The following is a 17,530-nucleotide window of genomic DNA, read 5'->3' as shown; positions in this document are numbered from 1 at the left end:
CGATATCATAGGAACAACAATATCAAAATGAAATTATAACTAAATACATTTCAACAAATAATGATTTTTATTTTATTTATGAATAAGTCAACTAAACTAAAACTAAAAAAAAATATAAATTTGTCAATGCTATAGATACCTAACTATAGTGGATTTCCGTTATATTTTTGTTAGTTACACGAAAGTATAATAATATATGTGTACAAACATTTTTTAATTTTTAAATATTTAAAATAAATATTAATTTTTGGACTTTTTGTCCGACTATAATAACTGAGTCCGAACTTTTCGTTCACAATTCCTTTATTCTTGGTACCTTTTTATTTTGTTGTCACATTACCAATTGTAACAAATTAATAGAACAATAATTATAGGTACCTAGTAACTGGTTTTCTTAAGTTTTCTTTCATATAATGATAAAAAAAAATAAATTTTCAAAAAGGTATTAAATAAGAAGATATAATTGTATGGTATAATAGGCGTCGAGTGGATCACAGTGATACTGTAATGGTAAATGAATATAATATGTTAAATTTAAATTCAATGATATATATGTATATATAATGTATCACTGCCTACAAAAAATAATTCTGAGCGGAGATCATCTGTCAGACTGCACTAAACAGGTTACATTTTTTTTTTTTATATTATATGATTTTAACTTTTTCTAATTAATTCCAAATAATTTAATTTTGTTAAGCAACTGGGATATACAGAGTGTTTCACAGAAATCCGTCAAATGAAATAATGAAATAACTTTTGTTCTAATCAATATTTTTATAAAATTTCTTTTAAATATAAGTCATAGGCACTTACACTACATTTTTAGTATACATTTTTATTTTTTAATACAGTAAACAAAAAACTTAAAAATTGATAAAAAAAATTCAAAAATATTCAAAATAGCCAATTTGTAAATCTCATGCTAAAATTTAGCATGTAAAAAAAATTTACATGCTAAAAACATTTATTTAAGTCCAGTGGCTGATTTTTTACAATTTTTTAAATATCAATATTCTCATTAGGTAGGTAAATTACAATCTAGTTTATGTTAAAAACATTATAATTTCAAAAAAATATTTTTTATTAACATTTTTAAATAGGTGTGCATGTTAAGATCTAATTATTTTTTTTATTGTTTTACATAAATTAGATCGTAATTTACTTAACGAGAATATTAATATTTAAAAAAATTATAAAAAATCAGCCACTGGACTAAAATAAATATTTTTACCATCTAATTTATTTTTAAATTAAAAAATAAAAAATGTAGCACAAGTGTCTATGAATTATATTTAAAAGAATTTTTTTTAAAATATTGATTAGAACAAGTTATTTCATTTGTCAGATCTTCGTGGGACACCCCGTTTATGTATAAACTATTCAATTCAGTTTAAATTAGTTAAAAATCATTAAGATCTATAGCCACATACATGCTCTTTAGATTTAGGTATATAAACTATTGAAGTAGATAGTAGATACCTATTACAGCATTGTACCTATTTAAAATAAAGGACCCACAACTAAATTTACATACGGATCTGTCAAATTCGAATAACAAATTATTTTAGTGCTCCTGGTCCATAATTTTGAACCCAATGTGTTATGATTCTCTGTGTTAACATTCTTTCCCATTATAAATAATATGGGTAGGTAATAAATCTATCCACTCGGGTACTTAATTGTGGTCCACTTGTCTCTGCATATTACGAGCACCATTGTTTTAATCGTCGAACAGTACACCACGGAACAGCGAAAAAAAAAATTATTCGCGAACGACCCGCATAAAAACGTATAATATAATTCAGTCCGCAGCCGATGCTACAACTTACTACTGTAGTAGTCGTCATAACAACAAAATGTCATTACTCCTTACCTCCACACCTCCATGTCCGGTTCATTTTCGGCGAACGTTTGTCACGCGCACATCGATAGAACGGTATCTAGTGAGCGGCTAAATTACCAAAGACTCGGTAAATGAAACGGTACACCAAAAACAAAAAAAAAAAAACAAAATGGAAATGGCCTCGGCAATTCTTTATTCTCATTCGTCGGCGAGCGGTCATCATTGATAACTGATTTTCCGTCGTGTACGTCGCCTCATTGCCGCAATAGCACAGAAAATCATTGATATACGAAACGCACGATTATGCGAATACACTCGTTTAATCGTCAAAATACGACCGAACGCCCGTAACCAAAAACCAAATGTTGGTGGTTATCATCCGGAATTATTATTCTCGTAATACCGGAATCACAACGTTAACTCACCAATAGGCGAAATCGCAATAAAACAATATCAACACGCGCAAATCGCGATCATAACGTTTTATAATACATTTTTCTGACATCAGTCATGTGCTAGTCAAGGCACCTATACGCTTTAAATTACGAGAAATATATGATCCTAAATACGATAATACGCTCGTATTTGGATTTTTGTTTTCTATAAACCGTGAACCCTGCAATTTGAAATTGCAATTATTATAATTTTATTTTTATTTTATACGATTTTCATTTAAGCAGCCAGAGCAAACCGGGTTTTTCGACTACAATTTAATGTCAGCTGGAATACTGAGGTAAGACGATTTTTAATTAATCATATTTAGTTTTTGCTCAAATTAAATAAATTGGCATTCTCCGACACTGATAATTTGGTGTGATCGCTTGTCGATGTTACATAATATAGATGAGTACTGTATTTTATCAAATTGGTATTATTACAATAAACTTATTTTGTAAAATTTTATTATAGTAAATAATGAATAAATAAAATAATTTTAATATGTATACTAATATAAATTACCCATGTAAATGTAATTATATAATAATTGTACATACTACATACATTTTATTTTATAACTGTTAATATTATGAATGTGTTACCAAGTTATAATATATTTGAAGATAATTTAATTTATTAATATTAGTTGAACTCTATTAGATTATTGTTGTATTAAATAATATGATAATATAAATTGATAATTTGTTGGCATTTAGATAATTTGATTTAAATACCCCTTTGTTATTTTCTACGATTGCATAACAAGTTTAGGTACATTACCTGACTATTTAGTTGTTAGTAAATCAACTTTGATTTGTATGGTTAGAACATTATCTGTGTTCTCTTGTTTGTTATTTATGAGAAAAAATAATGAGAGAACACAAAATATGTTTGCCTTCAAATTTGATGTATCAAAGTTATCAAATACAACTGCAGACACAGCACTTCACAAGTTACTCAACAATTAATGTTTTGTGTTACACAAAAAATTGACCATTGTAAACCAATTATTTAAATTTTATAAAAATATTTATAAGTGTTTAAAAAACATAAAGATAGAGAACATTTTGTTAGTTACTTAAATTTATTATTAGACTTTTATCTTAATCAAAAACAATTTATCTAGATTCTAAAATATTTTGAAAAGCGTATTTAAAAATTTATAAATGCTTGATATACCTATTGTATGAAAACACTGGTTGAAGCCCAATTAAAAAAAGTTAAAAATATTAAAATTATAATAATGACTGTAAACTTAACATTTTTGAAGTATTACAATTTTTATACTACAGGTTCACAAAATTAAATTAAATGTGGCCACATTATTCAATTTAAATGTACATGGTATATTTTTATTTCAAAATAAATATTATAGACCTAACTTGTTTATTTATTTTCTATTCATAATTATATTTTATTAATTTGAATAAATAAAATGTGTCATTGCATTTATATAATACATATTGTGTTAATTTAATAAAAAATAAATATTCAAAAAGCAAACATTTACTATCAAACATTAATCTATGTTTAATTCAGTATTATTATAAAACATTAATTTCCCTATATTTAATATTTTTTTTTATGTTAGTGTATGTTTTTTCTGTAAATTAATAAAACTGTTATAGTATTATGTAGAATTATAGTTTTAGGTTTATTATAACTTTTTGTAAACTGTTATAATATATTTTAGTGATTAGTTAACACTTATTATAAATTAGTAATTGCTTTCTAAAATAAGTTTGTAATATATATTAATTTTCTCTCTCTAAAAAAAAATAAATATCAATAGTGAAATATGTTCTTATTTATGTTTTTTATATACCTATTATAACCTTGAAAATTATAAAATGAGTTTTACAATTTTTTCTTATCATATTACAACTTATTAAAATGACCAATTTTGAAATTTATTTATTAATTTTCAAGTTAATAATGATAATGTTATTTAATTCTGTAAGTTTTATGTTCAAGTATCATGTTAATCTGAATAGTATTATATTTCCAGTTATTTAAATATATTTTTATCTAAAAATATCAATAATTTAATTTATAAAATAATAATAGTGTTATCAATATAGCCTACAAGTTAAAAACATAAATAAAATACTTATAGTATTTCATTTTGTATAGGTACAAAAAAAAAATAGGATTAATTTTAAATATTTAAACAATAAGTTAGTTTGATAACAAATCTTAACACTATTAAATTTAACTAAAAGGACTATTTATTTTTAGTTTCCTTCTAATAGCTCTAATCCATTTGTTTGACTAAGCTATTTAGCTTTTAAATACTTGTGTAATTAACTCAAACAAAGTTATTATTGTTAATTTGTTTCATTAACAAAGTGATAATTGGTTTACTTAGTCATTTTTATGTGTAAGTATATAACATCACTTCTTATTGGTTACATAGAAAATTTATGACTGTATGATTTAAACATTTTATTGGTATAAATGTAGCTTTTATTATAATGTAATTAATATTACCTATTATATTGTTTTGTTTTTTTACTAATAATAAGGTTTTTTTTAATTTTTATTTTCTAGATCCCAACAATCTTAATGTAAAGAAAACGTAACAAGAAATGGTTTACAGTAGTTGTAAGTAATTACAAAATTCATCTTTGTAGACAATTTATATTATAACTTTCAACTGAAATATATTGTTTAAAATTATTATCTATTATTTTTTTGGAAAAAAAAATAGTTGATAAAATATCCATAAATTAATTGTTATTAAAATTGACACCTATGAATGGGAATGAAAAAAAGATATGCTCCCAGCACTGGTTAGAAAATGCAGCACAGCAAGCAGAGAAAAATCTTACCGAAGGACAAAAGAAAAAAAGAACAAGCACAAATTGAAATCTAAATCACACAAAAAGTCTGCTTTAGTTACTTCAAGTAAACATTTAGTTCAATATTCAGATGTTAGTTCTGAAGAACTTAGTAGTCCAGAGGCAGGTGAAATACATAGTGATTTTGATGAGAAACATGGGGTCATACGTTTAAAACCTCCTCCTCCTCCTCCTCCTACCAGAATAATAACTAATAATTTTCGAATTACTACAGTCACCTCACCTAGAAATCTATTAGCAGCCTGTTCCCCTATAAGTAATCATTGGGAACTAGATCCGGTATTAGAAAAATCTTCAATGTCTACTACTTTCAATTTAAATAATTGTGTAGATATGACATCAGAAGTCTCACGTTTAAAGTACAAAAAAGCTAAAAAAACCAACAAAAAACCTAAAAGCCCTAGCTCAAAAAAGAAAAAAAAGAAGAAGGATTTAAAACATAAATCTGATGTATTACCAGACTGTGATAATAGTTTTGTGAAGTTTTCCAAATGTTCTAATTCGGAATCTTCCAAACGAAATGGTGATTTTAATGAACCTGTTAAGAAGCATAAACCTATCGAGGTTTCACACACTCCACCATTAACAAAATCAGCTCATATCAAAATTTCCAAAGTTGAGGTGACGCATAAAGAAGAAGAAAAACACATCAAACATCATAGAAAAGAAAATAAAAGGTAATAAATTATCTGACAGGCTTTTTTCATCAAAATAACATTGATTTTGTTAAATATTTTATTAGCTTGGTAATTGTTGGGTTCACAGAAGTATTCTGAATGTTTTAATAAAAATTAATTAAAATATCTAATCTTATAAATATATTTTTAAGTTGGATGAAGAGCCCACCATTATTAAATATAGCAATAAGGAAAGAATACAGTCGTACTCCTGAACCTGCAGATGGTAGATATAATTATCGATCTCGAAGTATTTCAAAACAAAATAACCGGTTTGTATTTTAACTAATGGTAAATAATAAACATCAATCAATCTATTTATATATATAATTCAAATTTAGGGACCATAAAAGACGTATGGATGAGTTTGAAAGATATGAAACTAATGAATTCAAATCTAGTAGGACTCGCGACAAACACGAAAGTAAACATGAGAGCAAACATGAAAATAAACATGAGAGTAAACACGAAAGGAGTAGAATACGAAAAACTAAATCTGATAAAGATAGATCACCAGTACATAGTCACAGGTATGTTATTTTTAAATATTTTTTATATTACATTAGTTTTCAAGTTTAACTCAGTATTTAAAAATTCTGATAGCTAAAATAATTTAATTAAATAATTTTAATAGTATGATAAATGCTTTTAGAGAGATGTCTTGCTATATTATTGATATTTGAATTGACAATATTAATGTTCCTTGAGTGGTTGTCAAGTCAATAAAATCATTTTGATTAATTAAGAATAAAAAGTTAGTTAAACTAAAATTGTTGCTATGGATATCAATACCACTGTAATCTAGATCATATACCTAAATTCTAGGTAGTGTAGATTGTTTTACATTTTTACCAAATTTGAGCAAATACATAAAATCTTATTCTCAAATTTTTTTTATAGAATTTTAAATTTATATATATTAAAAAAAAAATGATTTGGGATACCATATAATTATTTATATAATTCATTCATTGGCTATATGATTATATTTAATTCACTTTTAAAATTGAGAATATTAATTATACATTACTTATTAATAGTTTTAAAATGATATTTTTATCTATCTTCTTGTGTCTAGTTAGTAGATTAGAATGGTGGCATCCAATTGTTATTGCTTATTTTAACTGGGTAAATAATATAAATGAATATGTTAGTTATTTTTTACTTTGTATAACTTAAATTAAGCTTTATTAGTGTTAAAGTTAAATTAATGAATTCATATTAAATATATATTCAATGTCATTTTAGATTATCCCGAAGTCCGATTCGAGATCGTCGACACCATGAACACACGAGAAGTTCTAAAGCGAGGTATTCACGATCACGTACCCATTCCCGTTCCTATTCTCGTTCCCGTTCACCACATTCCCCTCATCAACAGAGACATGATCATCATCATGCACACCACTCACCAAAACATAGTCAAAAATCTCCTCAGCGTACAACTTCAAAATCATCAAAGCACATATCTCACGTTTCCAGAGCAGTTTCACCTCACAATTCTCGATCTTCAAAAAAATCAAGTCATGTTCGACCAATATATTCACGTTCTCCATCTAAAAATATTCGTACTCAAAGCAAATCGCCTTCTCCAGTAAAGGATTTAAAAACTACTAAAAAGCATTCTGATAGTGATTCACCTGGATGTTATTCTTCAGTCTCCAAGAAAAAAAAATCTACTAAAAGTCCAGCTAAACAATATAATTCCAAAGTAAAACTTAGTGAAACAAGTCTCTTTGCTGAGTTGGTAAAAGATCGGCAGATGCGTGAATTAGCCATGAAGTGTTTGACGCAAATTAGTACTAAGACTTTAGATGAAAATGAAGTAGTTGAAATACATGATGATTCAGATAATGAACAAAATAGTTCTAAAGCTGTTGATTTAAATACAAAATTACACAAAATTAATGTAAACGATGACGTTGATTCTTGTGTAATAGTAGAAATGTCAGAAAACAGTCAAATCTCTAAACCTAAAGTTGAAATGTCTAATACACAATTAGTTAATTCACCAGCTATAGAAATACCTCCAAAAATTCAAGCAGTTCCTTTAAAAAATCAAAGTCCATCTCTAATAAAATTAGAGATCATAGAAAATGGAATTGAACATCCTTTAGAACCTAAAGTATCATTAACTCCAAAAATAACACCACCTGAGAAAAAATTAGAAGTAATAGAAAATAAAGATTTATCAAAAATGCCATTGCCACCGGTTTTTCCAATACTTGACGAAACATCTCCAGATTCAGAATTTAAGAGTTCAAAAAAAAGCATTAAAGATTTACCTTTACCACCAGGTAAACAATTGATATATAGTTAATTCAATAAATAAATGTAGAAATGTTGATAAATATTTTTATTAATTATTTCGAGAAAATGTATCTTCATTAAACTATATAAATTATTTATTGTTTCATTCGAATATTTTATCACTTAAAGTAGATATTAATAACTAAAACTTAACTTCTACTCAAAATAAATTAAAAATAAAAATTTTTGAAACATATTAAAAAAAATTGTATGGAAGTTTCAATGAAAAACTGTTTAATATGTGTATATATTTTTTGTTTTTTATTTTTAATCACATAGTAAAAGATTTTTTAGTTCTGATAAGATCTAAGCTTTAATTTAATATTATGAACCAATATAAAATTAATCTACTACATTACTTTTATGATATAATATTTTTTAAATCTTAGTGCTTATAATCATTATAGAAATATTTTCAGGACTTATTCAAAATGCCGATAAGATAGATGATGATAAAAATCTTTCTTTGTCAGAAATCGTATCAAATCCTTTACCTGATTGTCAACAAAACGCAATTAAAAGATCAATTATGTTGGGCTTAGGATCAGGGTTTCCACAAAGTTTTTCATTCACTTCAAATATGGAAAGGCCCTCTCGTCCATTAGATCCAAATATTAAGATTAAACGACCCAAAGTACTATATCGAAGACGGAGCACAAAATCTGCTGCAGCTAATAACCCTATTGATTGGGGAGAGCAGTGTGTTGATATGTTTGAAGTGATAAATCAAATAGGTGAAGGAACGTATGGTCAAGTTTACAAAGCAAAAGATAAAACTTCAGGTATATGTAATGCAGTTTGTACATTTAATTTTAAGTTGTACCAAATATATTGTACATTTATAATATTATATTAAACATTTATACATTATGTTATAACTTTTAATTATTATGTTACTTGCAGGTACATTTGTAGCATTAAAAAAAGTTCGACTTGAAAATGAAAAAGAAGGATTTCCCATAACTGCTGTTCGAGAAATAAAAATTTTACGGCAATTAAACCATAAAAATATTGTAAATTTAAGAGAAATTGTAACTGATAAACAAGATGCCCTTGATTTTAAAAAAGTAAATTATAGATTATATTTATTAAGATCCGTTTAAATTTCATTTAATATTGGAGAAAAATTAATATTCATGTTTTTTTATTTCTTAGGATAGAGGATCATTTTATTTAGTATTTGAATACATGGACCATGATCTTATGGGTTTATTAGAATCTGGAATGGTTGACTTTAATGAAACACATAATGCAAGTATTATGCGACAATTGTTGGAAGGTTTAAATTATTGTCATCGTCGAAATTTTCTTCATAGAGATATCAAATGCAGCAACATCTTAATGAATAACAAGTAAAATTAAAACTTAAAAAAATGAAAAATTAATTGTATTTGGGTTAATGTGGTTTTACTAAGAAGACTAAACTGTACAATAAACTCTTTATTATCAGTGTAATAGGGTGGCACAGAAACCACAAATAAACAAATTTAAATCTTCTGAATTAAAAATTTCTAAGTTGTACAGGATATTGTCAATCAGTAATACTGCCCCTAGAGTAAGTTTTGAGACTTGAGATGTTCTCTTACTTGAGAAATTGCAATGATTTATTATTTATATATATAAATACATAACTCTTATAATTCTGCAGAAGACCACAGATAATCCAGACTTTACTATAGCATGTATATTAATGGTTATCAATGTATTTAAATATATTTTTATGAAGAAACATAATAAAACAATTTAATACTGTATCAGTTTAAAACAACAATTAATTGCACAAACATTGTTTTAAACAGTGTCTGTTTACTATTAGTTAAATATAATCTTCATAAATTAATTCTATAACAGTTACTAATTGAATTTTATATTTTTACTTTATTATTATTACTTATTTTTGTTACTAATTTGTTAATTTTTTTTTTTTTAATTTTAGAGGTGAAGTAAAGTTAGCTGATTTTGGTCTAGCTAGGTTATATAATGCTCAAGATAGACAACGACCATACACTAATAAAGTAATAACACTCTGGTATAGACCTCCTGAACTATTACTTGGCGAAGAGAGGTACGGAACTTCAATAGATGTTTGGTCATGTGGATGTATTTTGGGAGAATTATTTTTAAAAAAGCCTTTATTTCAGGTAATATTTTATATGAAGTTTTCATATAATGTGGTATTGTATTAGATTAACCAGTAGGTGTTACATTGGTACTAATTTAATATATAAATTGTAAATTTAAAATTCATATATCATAATATAATTGAGTGATTTAATAAATTAAATTTGCAATAGAATAAATTACTTAAATGTTAAATTTTCTTAATTTGGTAGTGATTTTCAGTTTATACATATATATATAATATGCTTTACAGGCCAATGAAGAAATGATGCAATTAGAAACTATATCTCGTTTATGTGGTAGTCCAACACCTGCTGTATGGCCTACTGTGATTAACTTGCCTTTCTGGCATTCATTAAAAGCTAAAAAAGTACATCGACGTCGTTTACGTGAAGAATTTACTTTTATGAATGATAGTGCCTTGGATCTTTTAGATCATATGTTAGAACTAGATCCCAGCAAACGAATTACTGCTGATAGAGCTCTAAAATGCAATTGGTTAAAAAATGTCCAACCTGATAAGTTAGTATTAAATTATTAATACAAATAATATTTTTTCTAAAAAAAAAAAAAAGTACTTTGCCATGAAATAAGTAATTAATATTAATACTTAAACAATATGTACTTATACATTTTTAGAATGGACGTGACAGCACTACCAACATGGCAAGATTGTCACGAGTTATGGAGCAAAAAAAGAAAAAGAGATCAAAGAGTACGAGAAAACCAGTCCAAAACTAACGAATCTAGTGAACCAGCTGGAGGGTTAGTTACACATTTTATATTATTTTTATATCATTATCGTACTAAATATATTTTTATTTTTTTTTCTATTTTAGAATTCCTGCTGATCTACCGAATAATAATAATGAAAATAATTTAGCTGATAGTTTTAAATCGACCATTGAAAATAATACTAATGAAGCAGAAAGTGATATAATAGCAGCACTTGCCAATAACAATTCAATAAAATCTGATATTGACTCTGAAAATCCTAATAACAATGTGGAAATAGATGAGGTACATACACATTGATACAGTATTCAGATAATGTTTTATAGTTGATTAGATAAAATAATTAGCTTAATGATGTTATCTATAGCAATTGGTAAATAAAGTAACATGATATTTATTATTATTTTCTTAAAATTATTAAATCTCATTTGATGAAAAATTACAAAACAATAATACATAAAGTAGTATGTTTAATTTATGATGAAATCATTAAGTTTACATGCAAGTACACTAAATTCACTTTCTAATGGAATGAGTGGCGCCAAACTTTTTGTGAAGCAAAAACTAAAATTTTTGTCCCACCACCTACACAAACTTTTTAGCCATTTATTATGATATAAAATACATACATGTGTAAACTTTTAACTTCTATAATAAATATAACACCTTATTTAATTTGTTAACCCATTAATTCCTAAAATTGACTTATACACACACACTCATTTAAGAAATGAAACAATCACTTTACATAACATTATATAAGTTTGGCATCACTGAATGGAATTGGTCCAGACCAAATGCTTTTACTTATATAAAAAGGTTAAAATATTGAAAATATAAATTTATAAAGCTTAACCTATTCTGGCATTTTTATCTTTTGTTGTCAGATTTTTGTTTTTCTATAGAGGTTTAACTATCTAATATTTTTAACTTATAAAAATTAAACAAGAAAATAATTTTAACCTACTGTACATAAATGATACTGAAATAAAATAAACTAAATTAATTTGGTCAAATACCTACAAATTTTTAAAAAAATAAACTAACATTTTTAAACACTAATATCTAATGTTAATCTTTTAATAATGGAAGCAAATCTTGCAATAATAAAATTTTTTGACTTACTATTTATAAATTACTCTGAAATAAAAAATGAAGTGTAAATTACTTGTGTGTCATACAAATGCAAATTATATTAAAATATTAAACATTAAAAATTTTAAACGCAAGTACTAATATCTGATGTTAATCTTTTAATAACGGAAGCAAATCTTGCAATAATAAAATATTTTTGACTTACTATTTATAAATTACACTGAAATAAAAAATGAAGTGTAAATTACTTGTGTGTCATACAAATGCAAATTATATTAAAATATTAAAAATTTTAAACGCAAGTACTAATATCTGATGTTAATCTTTTAATAACGGAAGCAAATCTTGCAATAATAAAATATTTTTGACTTACTATTTATAAATTACACTGAAATAAAAAATAAAGTGTAAATTACTTGTGTGTCATACAAATGCAAATTATATTAACAGTACAATTTTTGAACGCAAGTACTAATATCTGATGTTAATCTTTTAATAACGGAAGCAAATCTTGCAATAATAAAATATTTTTGACTTACTATTTATAAATTACACTGAAATAAAAAATAAAGTGTAATCTTCTAGTGTGTCATACAAATGCAAATTATATTAAAATATTAAACAGTAAAATTTTTAAATGCAAGTACTAATATCTAATATTAATTTTTTAATAATGAAAGCAACTCTTGCAATATGAAAATGTTTTTGACCAACTTCATAAATTATACTAAATTAAAATGTGCAAATGATTATGCAGATTATTTTAAAACATATTATATACTAATCCAACTATTGTTTTTATTACCAACATAATAGTAGTTTTTTTATTGATATACTTTTTAATTTTTATATATTCATACATTTTTATAACTGATGATTACTTAATGATTTTGTTTATTTATTAATTTAGTCCAAGTTTATATTTTAAAATGTATTGTTTCTATGTTATAGGTGACTAGTACAACTGTTGACGTAATTGATGATGTAAATCTAACTCCACCTATCAACGATTTTAATCCATGCTTAAACACTTTCCTTCCAAAAACTGGCGGATTCTAGGTCTATATATTTTTTTTATTTTATTAATTGTCTACACTCATAATGGTTTTAATTATTATTACATATATTTATATACATATATGTATTATGTAGATTTTTTTCCCATTTTCCTGTATTAGTTTTATGGGAAAAACTGGTATATATATATATATATATATATATATAAATGTGTGTATTTTAGATTTATAATATGTATAATAATTTTTACTTGTTATTACTTAATATTATAAAAAGATAACTATATGTTTATTATATTTTTTTCTTAGAAATGATAGTTATATATTTTTACATTCAATTTGGACACTCGTACAATTAAGTTTAATTTAATGTTTTATGTTGTAAAAAATCCTTCAATATTTATCTTTGTAAAATTATAAATATGTGTAATTAAATTATTACAATTGAATTGTACCCTGAAAAAATTTATTTTATGATGAAGCAATCAAATAACAACCAAACAAATGTTTTTAGATTCTTCAATTTTTTTTTTTTTGAATAAAAAATAATTTACAAAATTACTCCATGGAAAATCTTCAACTTTCATATTTGTCGAGCATAATTATATAATTAAACTCATTTGAATAAATTATAAATCTTGAGTACTGATATAAAAATTTAGTTTTACCATAAAAATTGTTTGCCTTAATTTATGAGTGGTCATACGTTCTATACAATCAACCAGATTATACTAAAGTAAATTTTTAATCAAATTATCCTAATTATTAGCTGTTAAATGTGTTAGTTTATTTTTAACATAAATGAAAAAAATATTATCAAATGACTAGGCTTATTTAGATTTTCATCTATTCATACATTTGATATGTTATTGTTATTAAATACCTAATCAACTTATAGCAATTGTTCATCAGGGTATTAATTAATATTGAACTTGCTGTAGCTTTTTTTCTCGATAAGTTTTATTTATTTTATAAATTAGATTTAGTTCTAATATTAGCTTTAAGTAGTTGTATGTTTAATTATATCATCATTATGTACTGATACAAATTGTAAATATTTTTGTTAGATCTATTACTTGAACTGTTCATTTGTGGTAGAGTATAATAAACTATATTATACATATACATATTATTATATAATATATTTTTTGAATGAAAGGTATTATTGTTTCAATTTTTTACAGTAAGTAGTATTAAGAGAAAATGTTTAAGCTTAAATGACTTGAGAAAATAATATTTTGCGAACAATTAGTTCAAATTTATGCTTGATGTACTTGTTGTTATGTGTGTATAATATTGTATATTTTTTAATATAACATTAAAAAGAACTAAAAAAATATTTCTAATTTTGTTCTCTTTCACAAATTTTGGGATTAGTTTGAGGATATATTTAATTTTTGAAAGAAGTATAGTATGACATTCTCAATGATGTTCTACTACATTTTTTATATCTTAATATATTGTTGGAATTGTAGACAGGTCAATTATTGAAATGTATTTTTTTTTTTTTACTTCAAATAAAAAAAAAAAATTAAATTTTATATTAATTTTTTAATCCATAATTTGAAATATAATTGATGCATTTGCTCATTAATTTTATTTTAATAAATTGAATTTTAATGTATTTGTCATGATTATTTTTTGTTTTGTGACAAGCATTAATTTCAGTTTTAGTCAACTCGCTTCTTCATTTCAAGAGACTGGAATTATATGCATTTATCAGATTATTTTAGTGTACAAAATTCATTCGGTTTGAAATGCCTATTACTTATATCACACTGAATTTCAGCCAAAAAACACCAAATTTTATTTCATATATTTAGAGGATTATTCCATATTGATTTATAAATGCATATTCAACAAGAATAATTAATAAATCAACATATTAAATTTAAAAGAGAACTTTTTTAAATTTTAAAACAAAATATACACTACAAGTATTGTAAAAATGTCTACATCTGTAATACAAATAGTAAATGTTCTTGTTGGAAAATTAGTTAGTTCACGCAATTATTAAAAGTTCAAGTCTTTTGTAAATTAATTTTTTATATTTTACATAAATACAATAACATTATAATCTCAAAATTGATTAATTTATACATTGTAAACTATTTAATTTAATGATGAAATTGCATGTATAATAGGAACTGTTTGTAATGACACTGGTTATAATAAATTAAAGGTTTTGCAAAATTTTTATATTGATTGTATTAATCTGTAATGATTTTTATGATGTGTGTTTAATGACAGTAGGGATGCTATGATGATTACTTTTGGTTAAATTAGAAAATATGTATGAATACCAAAGTATAATTTTTATACAAAGTACAAACTAAGATAACAATTTTTTTTTAATATAATGTAAATTCAATTTTTAATAATAATACAACTTTCTTTTAATTTGTTTTTGTTATGTAAGTCACAATTCAGTGATAAAAAAATAACCCATTAATTAATTGTAAAATAATATGTTCACATAAATATATAATTGAGTTTTTCAATTTTATTTATTATTTTGGTTACAACACCAATCTGTGCCGCGGTTTTTCCATAAATTACCGATTGCATTGAATTATGATATAAGAAAATGCGAGTATGCATCAACTATACGTCCAAAAATTAAAAATATTTGTTAGCCCATCAATCATACATTTCTTATTAAATGTATATATAATTAAACAATTTTGTTCATCTAAAAAAATTTTTTGAAGTGTATGGTATGCCGTGTATAATACAAGTTTGAAAACCACTGAAATAGATAATAGTATCCTGTGTTGTATACTGTATACATAATTTACGTACACCCTAAGGTTTATAATATCTAAGATATGTTTACTTTGTTCATAAAGATCAAAGATCAGTATATTAAATGGTAACATATTCATATTTTTTATGACCTAAGAAATACATTGCCAGAAAATTTAAGACTATGTTCAAAATCGTCAAAAAACCATATTCACTTGTGTTTCTGATAAAATGAAAGTTCATCTAGCTACTTCAGTAATGAAATAACATTATTTATTATGCATACATACTAAAGTCTTAACTATAAATAGTGTTTATGCATTTACTTAGAGAACGAATCCTAATTTATTTTGTAGTTAATGTTTTTTTATTTTACAAGTTATAATGTCAACAATATACAAGATTGTCAACCAACACAATAGCAGGAAATTTAATGATTATTTTAATGTTCTGAATCAAAAAATTAATGTAGAAAGGCTCAGACTGTCATATGATACACAAATATAAAAAATATAATATTTATAACTTTTAATAAGTTATATTAATTACCTAATTTATTATAACCATTAACCAACTACTTTTATTTATTTATACATTGATATATGATACAGTTATTTTAATCATTATTAGTTTGTTTAATTTACTGGGAAAAAGAACATATTGATGGAAAAATTAAAAAAAATTGTATTTATTTTTAATTGGTAGCACAGCTTGTAGTTTTAGAGTCATAATTCAGTCTACACTTGATCCTTCAAAATATTTGTATATTTGAATAATTAATAGAATTTTAAATATTTATTTATAGGGAAATAAATCAAGATTAATTCAAAGTAAGAGAACAAAAAAAAAAATCATACAATTTATTAGTAAATAACCAAATGTTTTAGATGTTTTTTTTGAACAATTCTTCAGGCATCAAGGCTGCAAGGTCAAATGATCATTTCTCGACTTAATTTTTTTTTACAGCTGTATAAATTATTATCAATGCACCGTATTTTAAAACCCTGGAAAGTTGAAACTAAACAATGGATGGTTAGGTTCTTTTAAAAATTAGATTTTAGAGTTTACAAATATACGTAGGTATTTATTTTATAATTTATGTATTTTTAAAAGTAACAATAAATTTACATACAATAAATTTAATTATAAAATATTTGTTAAAAAATAATTCATATTTTTAAAGCATAATTATATTATTATAAGTGTATAACTACATGTACTCATAATAGTTATTAGGATATGTCATTAAGTTATAAGCCAAGATACTATGGTAGGTAAATAATCAATAGTGAACTATTCTTGTTGTTCTTGATATCTAGATTTGCAAAACAGTTGCAAAGAATAGCACCATAGTGTATTTATAAATACACATTGAACAGTACTGAAATAACTTATCAGCTATTATTTGTTATTTTAGATAAGACTTATCTAATTTAGTTCAAATATATTCATGTATATTAATCTGATTTGGATATGTAACAATTCTTCCAACTACTGTTAGGGAAGGAAAAATAATTTATTGTACAGAAAAAGATCATTTGCCTAAAATTTCAACTTACAGTAATTGCTAAAAGAATAACTTAAGAAGTGCTTTGTATTGATAATAACTCAAAAATAACAGCTTTCTTTTAAAAAATAAAAATAAATACTTAGATATTTGATGATTGACATTTTAATGAATGAAAA

At 24.2% G+C, this 17,530-nt stretch overlaps 1 protein-coding gene across 2 annotated transcripts; it reads left to right on the top strand.

The window, feature by feature from the left end:
- The first annotated feature begins 2,073 nt into the window (after positions 1-2,073).
- LOC113556740 (cyclin-dependent kinase 12-like) lies at positions 2,074-13,243 on the top strand. Of its 2 annotated transcripts, none has more exons than XR_003405552.1 (14): positions 2,074-2,579; positions 4,835-4,888; positions 5,060-5,822; positions 5,975-6,094; positions 6,164-6,352; positions 7,071-8,119; positions 8,552-8,914; positions 9,036-9,199; positions 9,288-9,484; positions 10,069-10,273; positions 10,507-10,775; positions 10,893-11,018; positions 11,093-11,361; positions 13,035-13,173. XR_003405552.1 is itself a non-coding variant. In XM_026961866.1 (14 exons), the coding sequence occupies exons 2-14, from the start codon at positions 4,873-4,875 to the stop codon at positions 13,140-13,142; spliced, it is 3,750 nt and encodes a 1,249-aa protein (XP_026817667.1). In that variant the 5' UTR covers positions 2,075-2,579; positions 4,835-4,872; the 3' UTR covers positions 13,143-13,243. The 2 variants fall into 2 exon arrangements, 1 of the variants encoding a protein (XP_026817667.1); XM_026961866.1 differs by having other exon boundaries at positions 2,075-2,579; positions 11,093-11,273; positions 13,035-13,243.
- The last annotated feature ends 4,287 nt before the right edge of the window (positions 13,244-17,530 follow it).

The sequence above is a fragment of the Rhopalosiphum maidis genome, chromosome 3 (genome assembly GCF_003676215.2).
Source record: "Rhopalosiphum maidis isolate BTI-1 chromosome 3, ASM367621v3, whole genome shotgun sequence".
Lineage (NCBI taxonomy): Eukaryota > Metazoa > Arthropoda > Insecta > Hemiptera > Aphididae > Rhopalosiphum > Rhopalosiphum maidis.
This window is presented reverse-complemented; position numbering and strand designations above follow the sequence as displayed.

What these genes read in the sequence shown, in the direction of transcription:
- LOC113556740 (XM_026961866.1), top strand. An exon ending in AGCAAAAGATAAAACTTCAG is followed by an intron (nt 8,915 to 9,035) that starts GTATATGTAATG and finishes TGTTACTTGCAG; the next exon opens with GTACATTTGTAGCATTAAAA. An exon ending in AAAAATGTCCAACCTGATAA is followed by an intron (nt 10,776 to 10,892) that starts GTTAGTATTAAA and finishes ATACATTTTTAG; the next exon opens with AATGGACGTGACAGCACTAC.